Raw genomic sequence first — 24,081 nt, 5'->3', positions numbered from 1 at the left:
CAATTTTTGTTCCGGAAGCTGCGTAACTAGGTTTTTACCTGAGGCCGTGAGTTTGCAGATATTTTTTTACAGAATTTTCACAACTTTGGGCGGCCATAACTCCTTCGTTTGAATGAATCGTGATCTAGACTCAAAAGAAGTAAGACCCAAAAAAGTAATTATGACCAAGACACAAGTGTGTATCGGAACGAAAGTGGACCATCGACACCCGATAGGAGAGCACAGCGGTTAGATCACCTGGAAGTTATCCAACGGGCCTGTAATGCTTAGAGCCTAATTAGACCCCCCTCGTCGGGAAATTTTTTGTCAAGTCCTATATCAGTCACGTGTTTAAGCACGTGACGAAACGGTAGTCGAAAGAAGGAAGAGACAATCGTAAATTAAAAATGGGAAGAAAGAAAGGGTAGGGAGTGGGGGAGAGGAATCGGAAGGAATGAGGCAACCTTAGCGGGTAAGACACAGCAGAGGGTAAGGAAATTAATTTAGCTCTTGTTCATTTCTTGTGAAAAAGGGGGTTATATTCTCAATTCCCTTCTTGAAATTGCGACTTTAGATCTCCATCGAAATTTAGGGTTTCTTTTTGGCTCTTCTTCTGCAGATTGGGTTTTTGTTTTCGATTTCAGTGGAAGAAGATATAGCAATAGTATCAATGGGGTCGAACTGATGTCACTGCTCTGGTTTGTCGTTGTTCAGCTTCACTCCATTCAAACAATGGTAATTCCCTTCTTCTCTGCTTTTTCCATTCCTTGATCGGAAAATGAAACGACCCAATCTTGACTGATTGCAACCGGATCTGCATGATCTGACTTCTTGTTTCTTTCTTTCTTTTCTTTTTTTTAGGTTTTGATGCGGAAATTAGATTATTCTATTTGTTTTTTTTTTTTTTTTTTCTTCTGTTAATTGATTGCACATTTCAAAGTGAAAAGTGTATCTATATAAGCCGCAGCCTTTTTTTTTTTTTTTTTTTTGCAGTCCACTTCGAAGAAGGTGATTACGAGGGATGAATGGGAAAAAAAGCTCAATAACGTAAAGATTAGGAAAGAAGATATGAACAAGCTGGTGATGAATTTTCTGGTGACGGAGGGTTATGTTGAGGCTGCTGATAAATTTCGGATGGAGTCTGGCACTGAACGTATCCATTTATTCTGCTATCTCTTCTCTCTTTGATTTTTCCATATATTACATTATTCTGTGTTCCAAACATACCATCTTAGATAGGTTAAAACCTCATTAATGCACCAAGTAACCTTCTCTGAACCATTCAATAAAAAACAACTAGCAAGTTCTGATACTCGGGAAGATATATTGTCTTACCCTGACAATGAAGTAATTCAAACCCATGCAAAATTAATCGAATGCTTAGAGGGAACAACAGTGCGAGAGAGACAAGAAGACGAGTATTGGTTGCTGTTTTTGATGTGGGGTGGAGAGTGTAACTCGTCTTCCACATTGAAGGTGTCGTATTCTACCGTAGCATGTTGAGTTTGGTTCCCCAAATTTCCGCTGTGCTGATGCCCTTTAACTTCATACCAACTTCCAGTTGGACTATGGTGGATTTCCCTTGGCTGCCCAACATAATTCCTACTACCTTCATAATGAAGGAAACTAGCTAATCCTAGACTAACGAGCAATCTAGGGCTGATGTAAAGTGTCTAGGGGATGCTTCTGCATCACATGGTAACTAGAAGGAAGTCCACGGATTGAACTTGCTCTGATACCAATTAATGTAGAAATCATAATTACCAAAAATGCTAGGGGAGGCTACGAAACATGTTTCCGTGGAAACACGCTTATGAAGCAAAAAATAAACATCTGATAAAAAATGTGGACAGTGTTTCAGAAATACATGGGAAACTTTCCCAAAATTTGCAAAAATATTTCGGAAATGTTTCACAAATGATTGAGAAACATATTTGAAATGCATGGGTAACATGGTTGAAGCGATACTGTATGAATTGGAAACATGAGTGAAACAATTGAAAAACACATGAAAATGGATCAAGAAATGTGGGAAAAACATTGGAGAAACATAAGAGCACTTCAAACACTTGGTGTATGCCCGTAGTTCTATACAAGCAATTCACAATGTTTCTTATGCACTATAGAAGTGCTTAATGCACGCATTAGAATCATTTTTTGTTTTGGAGGCAGTCCCTATACGTATTAGAAGGGTTATCTGCGGGCTTCAAGTGCGTTTCCCTCAACACTTCCCTATTGTTTCCTAAATGTTCCTAATACATTTCCCAAGATTTCTCATATGATTTCTTATTGTGGTCCCCTCTGTTTCTTTTTCCATGTATCCCATTTATCTTTTTCACGTTTTGCTTCCCAAATTTGTTTCCGAACCTGATAACTACGGTAGAAGCCAACCTGTTTTGATATCAATTGGACAAAATTTCACGACCACAAGTGAGCTAATTCAAACCCAAACAAAAACAATAGAGTCCTCGGAGACTATGAAGTACGGGTACTCTCTGGAGGCCCACGCACCCGTGTTGGCTGCGTATTGGGTGCAGGTGCGCGGTACGCACCCAAACATTATCGGGAGGATGAGGGCGTAGCCGGGCGCACCTGCACTCTCCGGTTTTTATAAATCCTCACTGTTGATCATCTTCAACATGGAGATAAGATCATAGGGGCTGTTTGGATACACGAATTTTAGAATCTTGGATTTCCTCAAAATCGTCGTTGGGAGACGAGAGAAGGAGACCGACCGTATCGCTTCTCTGGAGAATGAAAAAATCGTAGTTGGGAGACGAGAGAAGAAGGAGACTGACAATTAAATTTCAGTATTTAATTTTTATAAAGATATAATAAAATATAAAAATATATTATATTCAGCGTAGCCCCCAACATACCCGTATCCTATTTAAAAAAAAAAATCATGTATCCACGTACCCGTATTGTGTCATATCCTCACCCCGTCCCGTATCCGTGCTTCGTAGCTTGGAGAGAACAACAATACAAACTTGCATGCATTTCAAATGTAATAATTAGTCAAAATCTCCCCAATGAGTGTTTTACATCATATTAATAGACCCTTCTCAGCTTGAAAACATTTTTTGTTCCTAGACATAGGCATCCTAGACCTTTCCCACACACATTCTATCTTTAGAACACTTGTAAAATAGTCCTAAAGCAAGATAGATTCATCTACGAACAAAAAATAAAGGAACCTTTTTCTCTTATATAGACATTCTATCCTATGCATTTTCTAGCTATGGACTTGTTCTAATTCAACTTTACTACTTCAACGTAAACCTCAATTCAATTAGCAACTCTAGAAGCTTCTACCAGGATAACATTTTTCCAAAAGATGGAACCAAACAAAAATATTCTGAATATTCAACCAAAAAGCACGGAAAATTATGAACATTTATTTTCTTCAGAGGTCATCCTTCCTTCTCCAATTTCCAGTTTGTAGGTCATAGAGATTTCGATGCGTAACAAATTGTGCTTTTTTGGCTAAGATTGTTTTGGTCTTTTGTGATTATAAGCTTATCCTTATTGTGAAATAGCAGATATTGATCTTGCAACAATTACTGATCGTATGGCTGTAAAGAAGGCCGTACAGTGTGGCAATGTCCAGGATGCTATTGAGAAAGTTAATGATTTGAATCCTGAGGTAAGAGGCTTTTATCTCTTACTGTACGAAACATCTCCAATTATTTCATAGTTATTATTAGGGTCGGTGTGTTATAAGTTATAACTGCCTTTATGATATAGACATACATTGCAAACTGATGGCGGGGGATCAACGGCGAGGCACACTCAATCATTTTTTGTAAAAATAGGTTGCAAAGATACAAGAAGTAGAGAACTGTTCATACAAAGTATGTGTTATAGGTTGTTTTTTTTTTTTTTTGTTGCTTCAGGAAATAACCTTGGCTCCTGCTAGAGCCTGAAGTAACAGTTGCATAGTTGCAGTCTTCTACTAAACCTGTTGCTTGATGCCTTGCGAGTCATGAACATTTTAGGTCCTAAAATGGCATATTTTCTGCTTCTTTTTACTGGGCTCGACCCCACCTTGATTCTTCAATAACCAACAACAATTTTCCTTGGGCATATTGATTACTTTATTTGGCATTGCTTCTGTGTGTCACATTTTGTATGCAATTGTACTATAGAGATGGCTCCACTATCCACTTGCTCAACTAGTTCAGACAATTAACGGTTGTTTGGCTATCAAAGACTCAGGAAATATTAACTTATGTTCTTGTTTTTACTTTTTACCTTGTATTCAAGTGTATCCTAGAGATGAATCCCATATTTTTTGTTAGTTGGCAATGCTTTTATGCGTACATCTTGTATGCATTTGTACTAGATGGATCCTGTAGTTCAAAAATACTCCACTTTTCAGAGAATTAATGGTGGTTTGGCTATTCGAAGACACAAGGAATATTACCGTCTGTTCCTGGTTATACTTTTTTATCTTGTATGCAATTGTATCTTACAGATGGTGGTATTCTAGAGAATAGAGATTGATTCCATACATCAAAAAAATGGCCGGACTGCTGGATTAGTTCGTAGAATAAATGGTGCCTCGCCTATTCAAACACTCAAGGAATTACTACTGTTCTTAAGTTTACTTCTATGAAGGATTCCTCTAAGTTGTCACGACTTACCTGAGTATTGGTTGAGTGCCAGTGATTCCAAAATTTTCAAGACCTTGTTATCCTAATCACACTGTCTAGAACCGTTTCAAAAATCTACTACAACGGGTGGAGGACCATCATCACAGAAAAAAAAAAAACAAGGGCAAAACAGTCAATTTCAAGATACCCATGGTCAAAGAGGTGAAGCCCAAACTTTGGAGTTTCAATGAAGGAATGGTCCACATCTGGGAGTTAAATGAGTCATTAGAGTGTTTTATTAAGGTTTACGTCATGGAGGTAGTAGGGTCTTTTCTCGTTTAATTCAATTGAATCACTTAATAATGTTTAAATTGGCTCCACCAATGCATTACAAAATTGTGAGGCGGGGGGGTTGGGTTTTTATTTTGTAGATTTTTATTTAGGATTTAGTGTTTAGTCAAGGTTTCCAATTTGAGAACTTAGTGTCTTAAGAAACTTCAGGTGTGATAAGGGTTAGTTTCCTAATTCTATTTAAAGTTGTTTAGAAAGTCTTAGTAGAGTCCTTATTTCTATTTAGCATATGGAATAAAGTAGGTTACTTTGTAATATCTCTTGCTGGCAATCGCTTTACCAAGCTAACTGTCTTTGGAATGCTTATTGCTCTAAAATGTAGCATCTTCCAATTTCACTAATGTCATGTATATATTTTTATGTGCCATATTCTTTGAAAATTGCAATTGCTTATCATGTTGGGCATCTGTGATGGTTTTGATTCTTCCTGTACCAGTCTTGAACCCTGCACCTTATGCATGGCAACATGAGTACTTATTGCCTCTAACACTAGAGCATGTAGGAGATTAGTTGGGCATCTGTGATGGTTGTTCTCAATATTTGCGGTGGTTCGTGTATTTGGATTTTGAATTTCACATAACTGATGATTGTCTTATATGCAGATACTTGATACAAATCCTCAACTATTTTTTCATCTCCAACAGCAGAAGTTGATAGAACTTATTCGCAATGGAAAAGTAGAAGAAGCTTTGGAGTTTGCTCAGGATGAGCTTGCACCAAGGGGAGAAGAAAATGTAATTCTTTATTCCTTTATTGCACTTGTTTCATATTCATGGCTTCCACTAGATACTGTTTGTTACCTTGGGGTCCATTTAGGAAAAGACCTAGTGACCATCACCCAGTATTGGTCACTCCAATGCTATCTCAACTTGCTGGTTTGATTTACATAAATCCGAAGTTGCAGGTTTTGCATGTCACCTGCAAGGACGGGATGGCACTTGCAACCAAAATCCAACTTTAATTATACTATATAGCTTTATATCTAATTTCTTATTATGTTCTAAAACGAATTTAAGCGTTCTGCAGCAAAGCTTTTTAGAGGAGTTGGAGAAGACAGTTGCACTACTGGCATTTGAAGACGTGTCCAATTGCCCTGTCGGAGAGCTTCTGGATATATCGCAGCGCTTAAAAACAGCGAGTGAGGTAAACGCGGCCATCCTCACAAGCCAGAGTCATGAAAAAGGTCAGATGATTTTAAATTTATTTTTTTCCTTATGATCTGTTTTTGCAATTGCTTCACAAATGGAGGACATGGGCTTGAAGTTTTTTACTTATCTAGCCAGTCATTAGATGTTTAGTATCCTAAAACAGTTCAAAGCTCTCTCTCTCTCTCTCTCTCTCACACACACACACACACACACACACACACACACACACACACACACACCAAGCATAAATGATATTTCCCACCGTTACTAATCGTTCCACCCCAATTTTGTCCTATTCAAGTGTAACCGAACTGAGCTGGATAGTGAGACACATTTCTTCATCAAAGCAGAAATGATATTTCCCACCGTTACTAATCGTTCCACCCCATTTTTGTCCTATTTAAGTGTAACCGAACCGAGCTGGATTGTGAGATTCTATGATCAGTATAGTATTCATCCTCATCAATGTCTTCATTATAAACTTCCTCATTGAATTTTGCTTATAGATCCTCCCAAGGTTCAAAATATTATTTTTAGTCAGCGTATTGGCCACCAAAGGTCTAAACAACACGCATCAGCCTGAATTATAATGTCTGTTTCATTCAGCATTTCATTTTGGTCAGTGGGATGAGACTCACTGGTATTTCATCCATTTTCGAAAAGGCACAACGACTTGAGGATTTTTGAAACGGTTGAAAAATAAAAAATAAAAAATGAGAATTTTTAGTAAAATATAAGAAATCATTATATTAACCAAATTTAACAATCAGACACATTTTACTACTTATAAGATCAAATTTACTTCAAAACATCAATGAAACTAAGTACCATTCATCATGCAAAATGCTAACTAGTAAGTATAAATATTATAAGTAAAAATTAAGTTTGACTTGTTCAGACTTCAGACACATTTTTAAAAATTTGATGTGTTTTTATAGCCCCATTTGGTTGGGTTATAAAAATTCATAAAATGTCCTTCAAACAACTACAAAACAATAAAAAAAATAAGTCAAAAAACGCAAAAATGAAAAATGGCCGTTGGGGGCAAAATTTTAAAATTTCAATGAAAATGAGTTATTCTGGTCAGAATCGGGCATTTCGCCCTATCTTGTATGGTGTTGACAAAACAGGACTAAACGGATTGGATCAGATTGGAGTTCTATTCGATATGTTTCAGCCCTCTATTTTGTACCAGAATTGGTATTGGTACAGGGCATTTTGTCCATTGCGAATGAAACAAAATGGATGTATAACCTAGGTATCAATTGTATCGCCAATACGTATTGGCCGTACCAGCGATGGACTTGTGAATCATCGGGTGATACGAATTGTCATAGTCCAAAACTATGATTTTATAACATGATTTATTAAATTTTCACTATATTTGCGAGCATATTGGCGAGTATGCCTGCGTTTCTATCATTGTTTTGTTGCTACATGAATTAAAATTGCTGAAACAATTATTTTAACTAAAGAAATGATCAAATAAACAATGAGGGTAAAAGTTGAATTATTGCCTAAGTCTTCTTAAAAATCGTCAAAAAAGAAAAAAAATAGTAAATAAACAAGTATAAGCATATGCACATCGATCTAGGTGAAAATTTCTAAAAATATCAAACATTAAGGAAAGTTAATTATTAAGAGTGTAAAAATATTTACCATTCCAAAAAAGTGTAAAAATATGAGAAAACACATATAACACACACACAAACATATATATATATATATATGAGGAATAAGAGTGTGCGCTTGACCGCACCAAGCTTAGGTGCGGTCGAGGGCCAAAAACTCATGTGGGCCCACATTGTTAGGATGGCCCAAAGCATTCATTTGCAAGACCCATCATAGATAGGGTGTGTACAAAAAATCAGCTCCATAGGATCATCCTAACCCATCCAAAAGTGGAGGGCAAAATGGACAGACACCGTTTGCCACAAATCTGCCCATTTTTGCCCTCCACTTTTGGAGGGGTTAGGATTATCCAATGGAGCTGATTTTTTGTACACACCCTATCTATGATGGGGCCTTGCAAATGAATGGTTTTGATCACTACAAAAAGTGTGGGACCCATGTGTTTAGGCCCTCGACCGCACACTCTTATTCCTCTATATATATATATATATATATATATATATATATATATATATATATATATATATATATGAGGGCGAGGTTTCTGAGCTAGAGCTCTGTAAATACACCATTTCCATGTTGTTTTAGTCATCCAACCCATTCATTCTGTAGGACCTCACATAGATAAGGTGTTCCTAACAAACCATCTCCATACCATAATCCTAACCATTCAATCTATAGAAGCCCATTTTCAAGCCATCCATTCTAAACCTCCACAGATCATAACCCTAAACCTAACCTATAATCCTAACCATAACCTATAAAATGAATGGGTTGGATGAGTCAAACAACTATGGGAGTGGTGGTTTCTGAGCTCTAGCTCAGGCTGATCGAGCTTGAGCTCAGAAACCTTTTCCTAATATATATATATATATATATATATATATATATATATATATATATATATATATATATATATATAGAGAGAGAGAGAGAGAGAGAGAGAGAGAGAGAAGTTACTGCGCTCGAGTGTAGGAAACATGGTGGGCCCACATTTTTTGGGTGATCCTAAGCATTCATTTGAAAGGCCCCATCATGGATGGGGTGTGTACCAAAAATCAGCTCCATTGGATCATCCTAACCCTTCCATTTGTGGGGTGAAAAAATGGGTAGATTTGTGACAAACAGTATCCCCCCCCGCCACACACACACACAGAAATGGACACCCTGAGATGATCCAATGGAGCTGATTTTTGGTACACACCCCATCCATGATGGGGCCTTTCAAATGAATGCTTAGGATCACCCAAAAAATGTGGGCCCACCCTTGTTTCCTGCACTCAAGCGCAGATAGCTTATCTGCGCTCGAGTGTGTGTGTGTATATATATATATATATATATATATATATATATATATATATATATATATATAGAGAGAGAGAGAGAGAGAGAGAGAGAGAGAGAGGTGGGTGGGTGTATACTGTAAAGTGCTTTGGGTGACACCTCAGGAACCGTTTTCTCATATATATATATATATATATATATATATATATATATATATATATATGAGAAAACGGTTCCTACACATATGTGTAGAGAGTTCTCTACACACTAGCTTAAAATACAGTGGGGGCCCACATTGTTTGGGTGATCCAAGCCATCCATTTTAAAGGCCCTCACATAGATAGGGTGTCTACAAAAAATCAGATCCATAGGATCATCCCAACCCTACGATTTGTGGAGGTAAAATGGATGTCTTTAACCTTCACAAATTAGTCCATTTTTTGCCTCCACAGTTCGAATGGTTAGGATGATCCTATGGATCTGATTTTTTGTGGACACCCTATCTATGTGAGGGCCTTAAAAATGAAGGTTTGGATCACCCAAATAATGTGGCCCCCACTGTATTTTAAGCTAGTGTGTAGATAACTTATCTACACATATGTGTAGGAACCGTTTTCTCATATATATATATATATATATATATATATATATATATATATATATATATATAGAGAGAGAGAGAGAGAGAGAGAGAGAGAGAGAGAGAGAGAGAGAGAGAGAACAGATAAATGCATTCCTCTTTTCTTTTTTCTTTTTTTGAACAGTACCGATAAATACCTTCTCTAATAGGATCAAACACGATTTGTAGCAAACGTCAAAGAAAATGCGAGAAACACAACTTCTCAATGCAAGGAGACAAGACTTATATGGTTTGGCAGTGTGCCTAAGCCCATGGGAGAAGGGTTTTACTATTTCGGTTTAGGATTACAAAACTCTCCTTCTCCTTGGCTATGAAAACTCAAAGAACATGCACATGGACCGCTACACACACATATATGTATATGTATCAGCCTATGTATCATGATATTTAAAACCATATTGAGCTTGATCTACATGTTATGAGCACCATCCACCCGGCTAATTTATCACGATAATTAAAACCATGTGTAGAGCTAGACCTACGTATTATGAGCATAACAAACACCCCCCACCCACACACACACACGCGTGCGTGTGCGCGCAAACATCTATAATATATGGTAAATGTGAATCTTTCCTTTGTCATTTGTTTTGCCATGGGAAATTTTTATTAGAAAACTTTTTCCATAAAAAAATTTATTGGAATTTTTTCTATAGTGGATTTTTTACACCTCATGCGTAGCATGGGGTGGGGCACATCATCTTGAGCTAGAGTGGGGGCCACCATTTTACACCCATGGGAAATTTTTATTAGAAAACTTTTTCCATAAAAAAATTTATTGGAATTTTTTCTAAAGTGGATTTTTTACACTTCATGCGCGCATGGGGTGGGGCACACCATTTTGACCCTGACCCATGCATATGGTGGTGGGGGCCACCATTTTACACGCATTTATGGGCCCATCATCTCCAACCAATCCATGCATGGGGTGGGCCCCACCATTTTACACATGTTTTGTCCAGGTGAGGCCTACCATTTAAACCTAATTTTTTTTGTTTGGTGGGGCCCAATATTATACACCTCATGTTTTGTTAGGGTGGGGCCCACTATTTTACACCCATGCGTGAAATTATATGGTATCCGCACATTTTTGTGCATTATGGGGGTACAACAATGGGTGCTGCCCTTGATGTTTGATCTGAAAACAACCGAAAAATTGGCTTTCATCGGATCAAATATCAATGGTGGCACCATAATTACGCGCAGTTTAGCATGAACACCATATAAAAGCTTACTTCTATGCATAGCATGGGCCAAGAATGCACACGCACGCACGCACTCACAAGTGTTCTAAGTACATTGTAGTCTATGAGGTGATATTGATATTGGAGGGGATCAGATATGGGCAATATATCGTCACCCTTCTAATATAACAATTTAAAAATAGAATATGTTAAATAAAATGGAAAACTGAAATTAAAATAAATAAAAATTAGTAATGTAAAAACTTAAAAGCCAAAAGCATCTGTAACTTGATAGATCTAGCCTTACAGGTGTACAAAAGAATTAAAAAAAAAAATTACACGTATCATTGTTTAAAAACTTCTCGAGAGATTTTTGACTTGTCCGGTTCGGAGTTATGCCCTTCCAAGTCAATCAGAACTCTTTCAATTTGCCTGAGTTAATTAAAAATTAACCGTGCTGATAATTAACTTGCCCGAATCAACTATCCTTTACCTTGGTCGAGTTCTCATCTGAATCGACTCTCTTTTACCTTTGCCGAGTTCTCGTGTCATCCAATTCCGAGTTTTGAAGCATTGACATGTATAAATCTGTCATAAAAAGATAAAATATTACTAAAATAAATAGAAAATGCAAAAAAAAAAACAAAGAAAAGGGAACAATGCACCTAATCTCTTCAAATCTTGTCACAACTCACAATCATGCATGTCAAATTAGTCATGCATGATTTTGGCGTATTACTGCCGATCGATAATATAAAAAAAAAAGAGAAAAATAGAGAGTTTGCCCAAAACAAAATAAATAAATAATTGTTTTTGTATTCTACTTTGATTCATCGATTCGTGCTTCAAATCTTATCGTTAGTGGTTGAATCAAGTAAATTTATGTTGATTTACGTCATATAATCTTAAATCAAGCAAACCACTTTGAAAATGACTAAAATATTGAAAAGTGATACAAACTCCACATCGACCCTATATTGATCATAGATGAATCCTACTTCGATCAACAGTTTTTGTGAATCCTACTTTGATCAATGGCTTTTGTGAATCCCACTTCATTCTATAGATTTTTGGTTCAAATTTTGTCTTTCTCAGTTGAATCTAGTAAATGTTTGTAATTTTAGGTCAAACAACCTTAAAACAAGCAAAACCCTTTTTAAAATGGCAAAATAAATAAATAAATAAAGACTGAAAGGAGTACATGACACGAAGCAAAATCCCTTTTCGCAGTTCAAATATGTATCAGCCTATACGCATCCATATTATCTATTATTTGGAACCACGGATCCTCCATTCATTGTAATACACAGCGAAATCGAATGCTCCATAAACTCAAAATCATTTGCCTCATCTTCTTGATGCTCATTATCTTTTGGATCCTTGTAATTTTCATCATCGACAGTAGCATGTTGAATGAAGTCAAACTCTTCTTTGTCGAAGGCCTTTTGCTTCATTTCAACATGTTGTGTTTTGGCTCCCCAAAACTCTTTCATGCTGATTTTAACCAAATCGAATCCTATTTCCCCCATCCACTCTGGTCGGGGCTTTAATTCCACCTTTGACACCATCTGGCTGAATGGCGGAATTCTCTAGAGGACTGCGGCGACTGCCAGCCTCTATCTATGTGGCCTCGGCCAATCTTTATTACTAGAGTTGAATCTAGCACATAGCGTAGTGCATTTGTCTAATCAAAGTATCTACTTGTCTTGTCAGGATGTTAACATTTTCAAAACACTGCTTGATATTTTCTTGACTTCCACGAAAATTTCCACGTACCACGATTCCTTGCTACCATGTTACTAAATACGATTCTTAAAATCAAACTTTCTCTGGCACCAATTATGGTGTAGCTAAAACTAGAATGACAACCACAAGTTTTGAGCTTAAACCCAAAATGAATGAAACAAATACCTCAATAAAAGACTAGAAGGAGAACAGGACATGGTGTTGCTTTAGAGAGAACAACCGCGAAAAAGGGAAAAAAAATACTTGATTAACTTCAGAATTTGTCATTAATGTAAAACTCCCCCAAAAGCATTTCTTACATCATATAAAATTATAAATAGACTATTTTCGCCTCCAAAACTCTTTCCTTCCTATACGAAAACACTGTAGAAAATTTACGCAAAGACTTTCTAAAAATATAATTTTCTATCCTAAATTATTTCTCAATATATACCAGGTCATTCAACCTTCACTTCAACTTAAACCTCCTCAATTCAAATTAGAAAACTCTAGAAGCTTCAAACAGTCCCACTTCTTTCTAAAGCAGACTTTCTAAATTCTATAAAAACCTTACCTTGTTCTAAACCACGGTCTTTCTAAAACCCAAAAAGAATACTCCACAAATTCAAATAAAAATCGAAAAATTTATGAGTTTCTTTCTTCAAAGTTTGCTCGTCTTCAATTATGGTTTGACGGACTTATGGTTTGGGATGCATCAAGAATCCTACTCCTTGATCATACGTAAAAGGGACTAGATACACGCCCTGCATTCCCGTTGCACCCAAATCCATTCTTTGAATCAGAAGTCACTTCGAATTCTCATCTTGTAAGAAATGATTGTGTGGTGTCCTCAAAAGCAAACTTATACCAGCCGACTCCCCAACAAAAGGAGGCCTTATGTTAAACCCAGGCAAACAATGACGTCCAAAAATAGGGGGAAAAGGTGGGGTTCAATCAACTGCATTGCACGGTTTGGTGGCAAGAGGGAGAACAGTTTCATGCACATATTTTGTATATACTTATACATTGCTTCATAGATCCATATATACATATGCAGTTCTGTTTTCCATTCACCGTAAAATTTGAAATCAAATGAACACCACCAAATGGAACATCAAAGTGCACACGGTATGCACGTATTGATTGGCCATTATACCTGTTGCTGATTAATGTATGGTTTCCAAGCATTGCTGGAACTCTAGTTTTTCTCCCTACTAATTATGTCTTTTGATAATTAAATTCTGAGATTATCAATATGAACAGAATCTCAACTTGTATTGTTAAACAACAGATCCGAAACTTCCGAGCTTGTTAAAGATGCTGATTTGGGCTCAGAATCAGCTAGATGAGAAGGCTGTTTATCCCCACATCAACGATTTATCAACTGCCATGCTCGAAGATACTCCCCTTTGAAAGATGTAAAAGCTCCTTGTGTGGAAAAGCCAGGTCAGTCTGTTGTATTGCGAGACAAGCAAATCAACTGGAGCCTCATGTGCATAGTTTCATTATTGGATGTATGCAGGTTGCTTTTCATTTTTTTTTTATTTTCCTGTTTTTACAGTTGGATAGTACAAAATTTTCCCTTAAACCAGTTCCTTGGCTCTTGGGCTTCTGCTATACAACGATGCTCGTTTTCGTTCCTTATTGTGGAAATGTTGGGATTGCTTGCATTCCATTTAAAAATCATTCAGGTGTTTTCTCATCTTGGTTCTTGATCTTAGTAAAATTGTCATCATATGCCACTAGTTGGTCAAACAATGGCTGGGTCAAATCCAATGTTTAAAAACTCTCGAGGCTAGTCATTGAATCCAGTGACCTGACAGTCTGGCCCAACTGAGCCAGTTTAAAACTCGAGAAATAGGTCGAGTAAATGAAGGACTTGGCTTGATCGAACTCTTCCATCAGAGTCTAACTTTAAACATTGTTTTGACCCACCAGAAGCTTCCTAGGGTGGGAAGCTCACTTCGGAACTAAATTCTTCTCTCTTCCTAAACTAAGGGGAAGCACACTTCCTACACTTTTCCCCTTAATTAAGAGTATTCTTCCTTTTTAGGTGATTATTTTTTTCCCTAAAAAAGTACTACTTTTGATAACGCCGAAGGAGTGTTTTTTTTTTTTTTTTGAATGAAAAATGCATCGAATGACCATGGTGAAATAGACCGAGGAGGTCTCCACACGAAGAAAGCAAACACAAGGAAACAAAGAAAACAAGAGAAAATATAGAAAAAATGCAAACAAAGAACTTGACTCCTCGGGTGGGAACTAGGAAGTCAAAAGTAAAATCTATCTCTATCAATTCCCCAACGGGCGAAATCAAAGGAGTATTTAAATCTTAAAATCTCATCCTAAGTTTTAAATAAAACCTGTGAATCTTTTCCTAAAACCTTAAAATTAAGTATACATAAATTAAACATGTAAAACCATAAATGCCTAAATTTTGTAATTTTAATAAGTTGTGCCTCTTTAGTACTTGTTACACCAACCTACATTTACCCTTCCTCCCTAAACTTACTATAACCCTATCGATTTCTATATGCTTTTTGTTTGCTTCTAATGAGGCTTATTACATGCGTTATGTTGACTTTCGATGATGCTACTATCACTCCCTCGACCCCGGACACGTGACAGGTGTTGCACGCTTGCAACGCTCATAAGCGTGCAAGGCCTCTGAAAGCAATCATCTCAAACACACGTAGTAACATGCATAAAGATACTCACATATACACTAGTCCAGAAAAATCCTGCAAGTACAGGTGGATCCCTCGCTCACGACCATTGAAAAAGTTTATAATACCACATATAAGGTCGAGAGCCAGTAAGCTAGCAAAGTCTAAGCATGCTGAAAACAAATGCAACAGAACAGAAAATTATATTAGGAAATTCAGAATTTACTGGGTACGTAATAGAGTTTGCAATGTAAAAATCAGAATCAGAATATATATGGCACTACTAGTGCATATCAGAACATGCATAATGACAAATAATGCTCATGTGCTAGGCGGCGGTAACAAGGCTGCTTTTGGTCGCAGTAGATATCAGATTAAAGTCGACAGTCGACAGGGTCATTATTTTACCTCCTTTGACATAAGAGGGCCAACGAACCACTTCCCATTGGCGGGAGCACAAGACACACCAACCATCATGAGCCAGGCACGAGCGCCATTAAAATACCATTTACAAAATCATGCAAATATATAACTCAGTTTAAAGTTTTCATGGAAGGACCGCTGAAGTTACGCTATATTACTTACATTGATAGGCTTTCCCAATTTCTCAGAAGAACAAAACTTAGTCACCTACAAATATATTTGCCCAAAACTTAGAAACATGCTTAAATGAAAAAAAATGAATGCAAAGTGTATCCTAGGGTCGAATTTTACAAAATAAAACCCAAATTAGAATTTCTCTAGAAGTGTGATTTTTCTCCCCCAAAACCCTTAAAGATTATAATTTCCTAACTACCCAATGTGTAGAAGAAACCGAGAAATACCTTCTCAACACGGATCGAACACGATGTGCAGTAATAACGTCAAGAAACGATGGGAAGAAACAGAATCACGCAAGAAACACAGGATGTTACGTGACGGGGGAAGATTTTCACTATTTCGGTCTAGGGTTACAAAACTCTCTTCTTCTTGGCCAAGAAACACAAAGAAAAACCTAAACTTGCAACCCTAACATGTGGCTTATATATCAACGCCACTACATGGAGAAATTTATTGAAATACCCTTTAGGCTCTGTTCAGTTGCACGTTTGAAACGGAAACGGAAAGGAAAAAGTGCCCATTTTCTGTGGAAACGCGCCAAAATGGTCGTTTTGTTGGCCGCCTAAAGAAAGCGCGTGGAAATGAGTCTTGTGACGTGGAATCCCTAAAATCCCTTGTGGCGGCCTCATTTCCGCCTTCCAATATCGATCCAAACTATCGGAAACGAGTTATTTTCCGAAGAATCGCGCGAGGGTTTTTGCGGAAAAAAAAAAAACGCACCCTTCATCTTCCTCGAGCAGTTTTCAACCTCGCCGGAGCTCCGGCACGATCAAACGACCCTCCCTCTCTCTATCTCCTCTCTCTCTATCTATGTACTTGTTTTCTCTTTTTTTCCTGAGAAGCAGATCTTAGGGTTCTTCTTCATCATAGTACCAGATCCGAGAGTTCTTCTTCCTCAAGCATGTTTTTCTCAGATCCGAGGGTTCTTCTTGTCTTTAACTCCCTCCCTCTGTTAGATATGGTGGTTAGGGTTCTTGCTAGGGATTTTTAAGGTTTTTTATTTCAAGGCTTCTTCTTCCCAGATCCGAGGCTTCTTCTTGTCTCAGTCTCTAATAACAGATTCGAGGGTTCTTCTTCCTAGATTTTTGTTTCTTTTTATTACATAAATTATTCATGGATTTAGGGTTTCTTATATTTTTTTGGTTGTAAGGTTGGGGATGTTTTTGGTTGTAGGGTTTCTTCGTATATTTTTTTTTGGTTCCTGGTTACATTTCCGCAACTAAGAAATTATTCCTGGATTTAGGGCTTATTTGATCTCCTTTGTTTTGTAGGGGATTGGTGTCCTCATTTGATTTTCATTTCTCTTAAGAGACCCGTTTCCGTTTCTCTGGCAACTGAATGCACATTCCTGCTGTTTCTTTATTGTTTCTTTTCTGTTTCCTGGCAACTGAATGTGCACTCCTACTGCTTTCTTAGCAGTTTCTTTTCCTTTCCATTTCCTTTTGCCATGTCATTTCCTTTTCTTTTCCGTTTCCTTCGCGCAACTGAACAGACCCTAGTGAAAAAACAGAAAATAAAATTTTCCTAACGATGGGCGTGCGACCCCCGGCCTAGGAAGCACGAGTACTCTCCCGGGGCTCCCGCACCCGCACCCGATATGTATGGGGTGCGGGTACGTCCGGGGTACGTACCCCATTTTAAAAAGAAAAAAAAAAAACTAGTTTTGGTTGTTGGGTGCGTGTGCGCACCCACGCGTACCCGACACGTCCTGCTTTCTTTACTATTTTATTGTCCATTTACTTAAGATTTACATGTAAATAACGGAATACCCCCCATTTGGATTTATTAAAAATAGTTTCAAGACCCAAATCTAAAAGGAAAAAAAGTCAACTCTCCTGTTCTAGTACAAAATTCAAAGAAAAAGGGTCGGGTCACAATTTTAACTTTCTTAACTTCCAAACGGTGGGGTATTTTTCAAATTTTAAAAATTCATAAAATCTATCGTGTCCAAACATTATTAAATCCCAAAAGTCTGGTAAAAAAATCTCATAATTTGGTCTCTAAAAATTATTCATCATGTCAGGCACTGGTCAACACACTGGTGAGTCAGTGATAGATTTTTTTCTTCTAATAAATGATGTATTGATGCCTCTTGTTATGAAATATGGAGCTTAATCATTTATGAAATGAAGAGTAATATTAGAAATTTCCATTTTAGTGATGTTATTGTTATTTGATTGCTCACAATTATTTTTAAATTTTTTATAAATATATAATAAAATATTAAAATATATTATTATATTCGGCGTACCCGAACGTACCCGCACCCGGTTTTTTTGGCAAATCACGTACCCACGTACCCGTGTCGTGCCGTACCCGCACCCATACCCGTGCTTCATAGCCCCCAGCTAGGAAGCACGGGTACTCTCCCGGAGCTCCCGCACCCGCACCCCGACATGTATGGGGTGCGGGTACGTCCGGGGTACGTACCCCATTTTAAAAAGAAAAAAAAACTAGTTTTGTTTGTTGGGTGCGTGTCGGGTGCGCACCCACGCGGACCCGACACGTCCTGCTACTTCTCTTTCCTCTCCTGTACTTCTCTCTACTTTCCTGTACTCATAAAATCTATCGTGTCCAAACATTATTAAATCCCAAAAGTCCGGTAAAAAAAATCTCATAATTTGGTCTCTAAAATTATTCATCTTGTCGGGCACTGGTCAACTCACTGGTCAACACATTGGTGACAGACTTTTTTTTTCTACTGAATGATGTATTGATGCCTCATGTAATGAAATATGGAACTTAATCAATTATGAAATGAAGAATAGTATTAGAATTTTTCATTTTGGTGATGTTATTGTTATTTGATTGCTCTACAATTATTATTTTTGATTTTTATAAATATATAATAAAATATTAAAATATATTATTATATTCGGCGTACCCGAACATACCCGCACCCGATTTTTTTTGGCAAATCACGTACCCGTGTCGTGTCGTACCCGTGCTTCATAGGCCCCTGGCACCCCCAATGAGCTAACTGCGTGTGCGTCACGCACATTAGTCGTCAGGGTCCTATATAATGCCAGAATACAAGACATCTGCACAACACAATGGAATTGGCAAAGGCCGGACTCGTTGGAAAGCTCGTGAGGAGACGATTCCAACGGGACCACCCAAGCCACCGGGAATCTGCTAGAAAAGACTCGACGGCAAAGATAGACAAAATTTCCAATTTTCAAAACCCTAGGAAATCAAAAGTCCTATCCCCTAACCTACCAATTCAAAAGAGAACTCAAATAATCCCTAACTTACCTCCAATGCCAAAACTCTGGCGTCCGCCCACCCGGCGACACACACTCTCTCTCTCTCTCTCTCTCTCTCTCTCTCTCTCTCTCGCTGCTTCTTCTTCTTCTTCTCTCTCTCTCTTATTATCTATTTCTGTTTTTTTTTTCAGTAGGGTAATGCCCCCACCGACTTAACCCATGCGTCACCGATCTAGTGACGCGTGTGGGGCCAGGTGGGTGCTGGGCATTATAGCTACCCTCATTTTTACTTTTCTAGTTTTTTAGATCCCCAGCCTCCCGCTTTCGTGTCCCACATCGCTTCTCGCACTCGCTTCCCACTCTAGCAATAATAGTTTGACCTAATGTGTCCATTAAATATATACTATTTTCATGGACCAACATGGAAGCCATGTTGTCATATCTGTTTTCTTCCTTATTAGAAAGTGAACCCGTATGATCACAGTGATGCCGTGTTGTGTTTGAATGACATGATTATGATCAAACTGATGTAGTGCTGATGCTCCTCTGGGAATTATTATACCTTTGGAATCCTTAATGATCTGTAAAATGTTGTCATATCCCTAATCAATGAAAATGTTTTCTAACATATACTTATTTAGAACTGTTTTGAGGATTGAGTGCATCACATCTTATTACTGCCCTTCCCCGGAAACCCCAGATGTTCCTTATTCCTATGGATTTGTTTATCCATTGCTTCTATGGTATCCAGTGTCCGGAAACTGAAAATGAATTCGGCAATTGGTTATCCGAGATTTAAATTTGACTTGGCAGAGTTAATGAAAAGCTCACCAAATTCATAAAAAAATAAAGTTTGGATTTTGTACTTAGATTCAGGGCAAAATGAGTTGATCAGTCAATGAATTCTTGAATGCTGGCAACTCACCCTTAGATGCACATAATTTTATCTCATCCATTTATTTCGTTCATTTTAATTTATGCACAACACCTTTCCAGAATGTGTATCGTCGCACGCGGTAAATCATTGTTAGCTCGATCTGTGGTGGTGCGTGGACATTGGGCTGCTACAAATGGACTGAACAGTGATATGAAAGCCAATAGATAAGCATATTATGCAAATTTAGCACTTCTGTGTTGAAAAAAATGCATTCAGTTCAATAAATTGGGTTTCTGGAAACTGTTGGAACCACAAAGTTGCACATGTAGGACTTTTGGATCCCAAGGTTAAAATGTATAGGAATGTTTCTATGTAGGAATAAACATTTATTTTCCTTTGAAAGTCTTAGCTGCATATCACTCTTCTTATTTAAAAGCATTTCAGCATTCCCACCACAACCATACAGTTTAGAGCCTCATATTGAATCTGTATTTCTCACATATTGAAAATTAACATGCTTGAAATATCGAATGCCGTGCACATAAAGATACATATGCATATATGACATTGATATTGCATGATCTATTGTGAAGTGTTAATTATGTTGCACATGTTTGTTTTGTTCTAACTTACTAGCCTGATGAGGACTCATTTTCTAATTATATTACCAGTTTAAAAGGTATTTCTTACATTTTCTGGGAATATTGTTCTCTGTAATAGAAATGACCTAGGCAAATCAGTTCTTTAGAGACGTTGGACCATCAGAACTAAGGGAGATATTTAGTTTCCAAAGTTTGATAGTTTTTGAATCTCAGGAGGACTCATTTTCTGGTAGTTGAAAGGTTAAGACTTGTAGTTCATCAACCTTACCTGAAAAAATTAGCAATAAAAAAGCTTGCTCCCTGAACGCTCATGATTACATTCACTGTAAGAGCCTCAATATTGGAATCTACCAAACATTTTAAAAGAAAATGAAAAAAAAAATAGAGCCCACGTGCTTCTCATTACTACTCAGCAGGCAAAGAATGATGATGAGAGCGAAACAAGCAATCCAACTAACTCTGGAAGGTAATGTAGGAGAAGAGAAGACTCTCCTCTAAGACACAACCACAATTAGTTCGTCAGACTCCCCCTCACAACATTGGTGTCTGATTCCAAATTGAAAGGATGACCAACTCCAACATGCTGTGAAGTTGAAACTCTCTAGCTAAACAATCAGGTAAAGATTATATAAGTAGTAGAGCCAAATCAACAAGCAAACTAACCAGCCATAGGAGGAATGGAGAAGGAAAGCACTCCACCGTCAAACTCCCCCCTTTTCCAGTGTGTCGGATTTCCAATATAAGAGAAAGCTAATACTCACCTTTAAAAGAGTTGACGACCCACTTTAAATTCATGACTGCACTATGTCAACATCCCTAATATTAGAATCACCCACATTCCAAAATAAAAAGGAAAACAAGCCCTACTATGTGCTTGAAACTGAAACTGCTCTATGTCTATAGATAGTTACTACTTACTACTAAGCTAGCCAAACGAGAGATATTCCATAATCAAACTAAACTAAGCAAACCAGGCAACTCTTGAAGGGCACTGAAACTACTACTTTTTATCTCACTTAAGTAGATAATGAACTCGAGCTAAAAAATGTCAAGCTAACTAAAACTTAATTTCCTTCTTATGCTTCTAATATTTCACCCAGAGAGCATAAATCCGTGTAGAATTTTGATTTTGATGAAGGTCCTGAGTTTTGACCACCCTGGACAAATAGGCCTCTGAAATCACAACCACCGTCATCAAAGTTGAGAGAGCGTAGCTTGAAGGATCATATTGAAACTTAACCCTCTGCTTGCTCTCATTCTTAATGGCCTTCTTCGTATATGCTTTCATCCTCAGTAAGATGCTTTTGCAATGCTTCTTCTTACTGTGGTTCAGCCACCTTAATTTCCCAATGCAACCCATCTCAACAGATTTTTTAGTTTTTTGTAGCTGCTTACAGACCCAAGGAGAAGTTGAAACTTGAATCAAACAATCCGAAAGACGGCAGAAGAATTTGCTGGTTGACCTGTATAAGGATCAAGGAATCTTCCCTACATGCGCCTTAAGGGTCTCCTTTTTGCTTCATCTTACAATGTCCTGGGGTTTTAGCAGTTTGGTACTGCTTCTAGTTACTCAATTGGCAGACAAAACTTAGCTGTTTTCAGAGGCCACTTCAACCAGTTTGCTTGTGGCTTTAGAGAAGACGTAGACCCATAAAGAAAAACTGAGAGAAGATAATGCAATTTACTTCAGATGTCTGGTTCCCCCAACTACTCAAAAACGACCCAGAAACGATTGCTAGAGAACAGAGGCACTGCAGGTTGGCAGCAAGCAACAGACCGGGGCAAACCCAATCCCTGGGGGGGGGGGGGGGGGGGGGGGGGGCGCGGCGCTCTTGATCACAGAAGGAAAAAATGTAACTCAACCTCGGTTCAAGTTTTATTCTGAGGGATCAACTGAAAGGTTTGCCATAACCATATCATTTCCTTCTAAATTGTGGAAACTGAAAATTTCTCCTGGGGAAAAATTTGCGGTCAGAAATGTTTTTTCTTCTTGTTGCAATCCAAACAGGGATTTAGTGGACTTATGCCGACCAATTGATGGCGATGATGAGAACCAGGCACGTGGGTGTAGTAGCTCATCAGGATGGGCCTCACTATGGATTGCCAATGACTAAGAAATGGTCTTTGATCAGACAATCCGAACCATCCGCCTTCAGCTTTGCCATCAGGATCAATGCTCCTCCCTGTTGGTGTGATGATATATATTTGACTGCCATGACTTTAGTTCATTGTCATGCCATGATCGGATGATCGTAGCCCCTTGATCAGACATCCTTTAAGCAAGAAAAGATTTCATTTGGCTGATGATGGAGGTTCAAATCAACGGTTCTGATCATCACCTATGTGTAAACAAACACGGATGGTGACTTTAGGATCTTGATCGCGAAAAGAGAATCGTCCCCACTCTCATGATCAATCAAATCATTTGCCTCGAATCCTTTTTGGTCCCGAGATATTACAAGGCAAAATGTAGTTCTCTCCTTGTTGTGGTCTCTTGTATTCTCTTTTGTCTTGAGCTATGATCCATCCACATCGGCTTATCCTCTTCTCCAATCATTGGTGGTGATGGTGCGTCCATGGGCCCCATTTTCAACTTTTATGGTGCTTTCTTTTTTATCCCAGCTGTCATTCTTTCGGACCTGGCTGGCTTCTGTTCCATTGAGACAGGAGAGATGAGTAACGATGTGTGTTCTCTCCTGGAAAGATGAGTGGACCTGGGATTGAGTCTCTTAGTTCAATTGTCAAGGCTTTAGTCTTCAACCTTGTGTTTGGAGGATTGATCCCAGCTTACCTGCAAAAAAAATGATGAGTGTGTGGGCCCATTTCTACGATCAATGAGCTAACATCCCCATGTTTACCAATAGGTAAAAGTTGATATAGTAGGATTGTAGGATGGATCCAGACCCTCTTAATTCTCCGCGTAGTAAATTTAAAAGTAATTAGGGATGAGGGGCGTCAATATCGAAGATATGGTTGGGGGTGTAAACTGATTGAATTCGAATCGGATATGGCTATATCCAAATTCGATTACAGTATACACTATCCGAATTCGGATTCGGATTCGGATTTGACGGATATTTAATATCTATTACCGAATTTGTATCCGTCGGATATTTTTCGAATTCGGATATTATCCGTATCCGTTTATCCGGTAAATTTTAACATTTTATTGCAGCACTTTATCTTTCTTCTCCGTCTTACTCCTCGAATAAAATTTTCAAAACCTAAATCCAAACCTCTACCTTTTCTTCACAAAATTAACTCTCAAACCATAAAATATATGAGATCCTCTTCTTCCTTTTAAAACAAAGGCAGAGAGAGAGAGAGAGGCGGTGGGGATGGATGATGGTGTTGATAGTGGTCTTTGGGTTTTTTCTTTTTCTTTTTATGTACATGATGGAATGGGTTTGGGCTATTTTGAACAAGAGAAGTATGAGTGTTGATTGTAGAAGATGAAGAGAAATTGGGATGGAGATGGCGATTGGGTTAGAGATGGAGGTGACTGGCGGTGATGGAGGTGGCTGTGAGAAGGTTGAGAGGGGCGGCGGTGGATTTTGGTGGGGTTGGAGGCACCAAGGAATGCCGAAGATGG

The 24,081-nt window shown here is 38.0% G+C and overlaps 1 protein-coding gene and 1 long non-coding RNA gene across 6 annotated transcripts; both read left to right on the top strand.

Moving 5' to 3' along the window:
* The first annotated feature begins 341 nt into the window (after nucleotides 1–341).
* On the top strand, nucleotides 342–22,306 carry LOC143893033 (protein GID8 homolog). 5 transcript variants are annotated; one of them, XM_077397976.1, is made up of 8 exons: nucleotides 342–468; nucleotides 599–714; nucleotides 973–1,132; nucleotides 3,519–3,625; nucleotides 5,528–5,659; nucleotides 5,952–6,108; nucleotides 13,830–13,984; nucleotides 21,877–22,306. In XM_077397976.1, exons 2-7 carry the CDS (start codon nucleotides 664–666, stop codon nucleotides 13,949–13,951), a joined length of 729 nt encoding a protein of 242 aa, XP_077254091.1. In that variant the 5' UTR covers nucleotides 342–468; nucleotides 599–663; the 3' UTR covers nucleotides 13,952–13,984; nucleotides 21,877–22,306. The 5 variants fall into 5 exon arrangements, with proteins under 5 accessions (XP_077254091.1, XP_077254090.1, XP_077254094.1 ...); XM_077397975.1 differs by lacking the exon at nucleotides 21,877–22,306 and adding an exon at nucleotides 20,007–20,301; XM_077397979.1 differs by lacking the exon at nucleotides 21,877–22,306 and having other exon boundaries at nucleotides 3,522–3,625; nucleotides 13,830–14,180.
* Nucleotides 22,307–23,042, top strand: LOC143893035 (uncharacterized). The gene is made up of 2 exons (XR_013255686.1): nucleotides 22,307–22,389; nucleotides 22,498–23,042. It is a non-coding gene; the product is annotated as an uncharacterized LOC143893035 (long non-coding RNA).
* The last annotated feature ends 1,039 nt before the right edge of the window (nucleotides 23,043–24,081 follow it).

The sequence above is a fragment of the Tasmannia lanceolata genome, unplaced genomic scaffold (genome assembly GCF_043159265.1).
Source record: "Tasmannia lanceolata isolate RefF3 unplaced genomic scaffold, GAP_Taslan_0.1 ptg000015l, whole genome shotgun sequence".
Lineage (NCBI taxonomy): Eukaryota > Viridiplantae > Streptophyta > Magnoliopsida > Canellales > Winteraceae > Tasmannia > Tasmannia lanceolata.
Note: the sequence above shows the minus strand (reverse complement) of the source record. Positions and strands in the feature narration are given on the sequence as shown.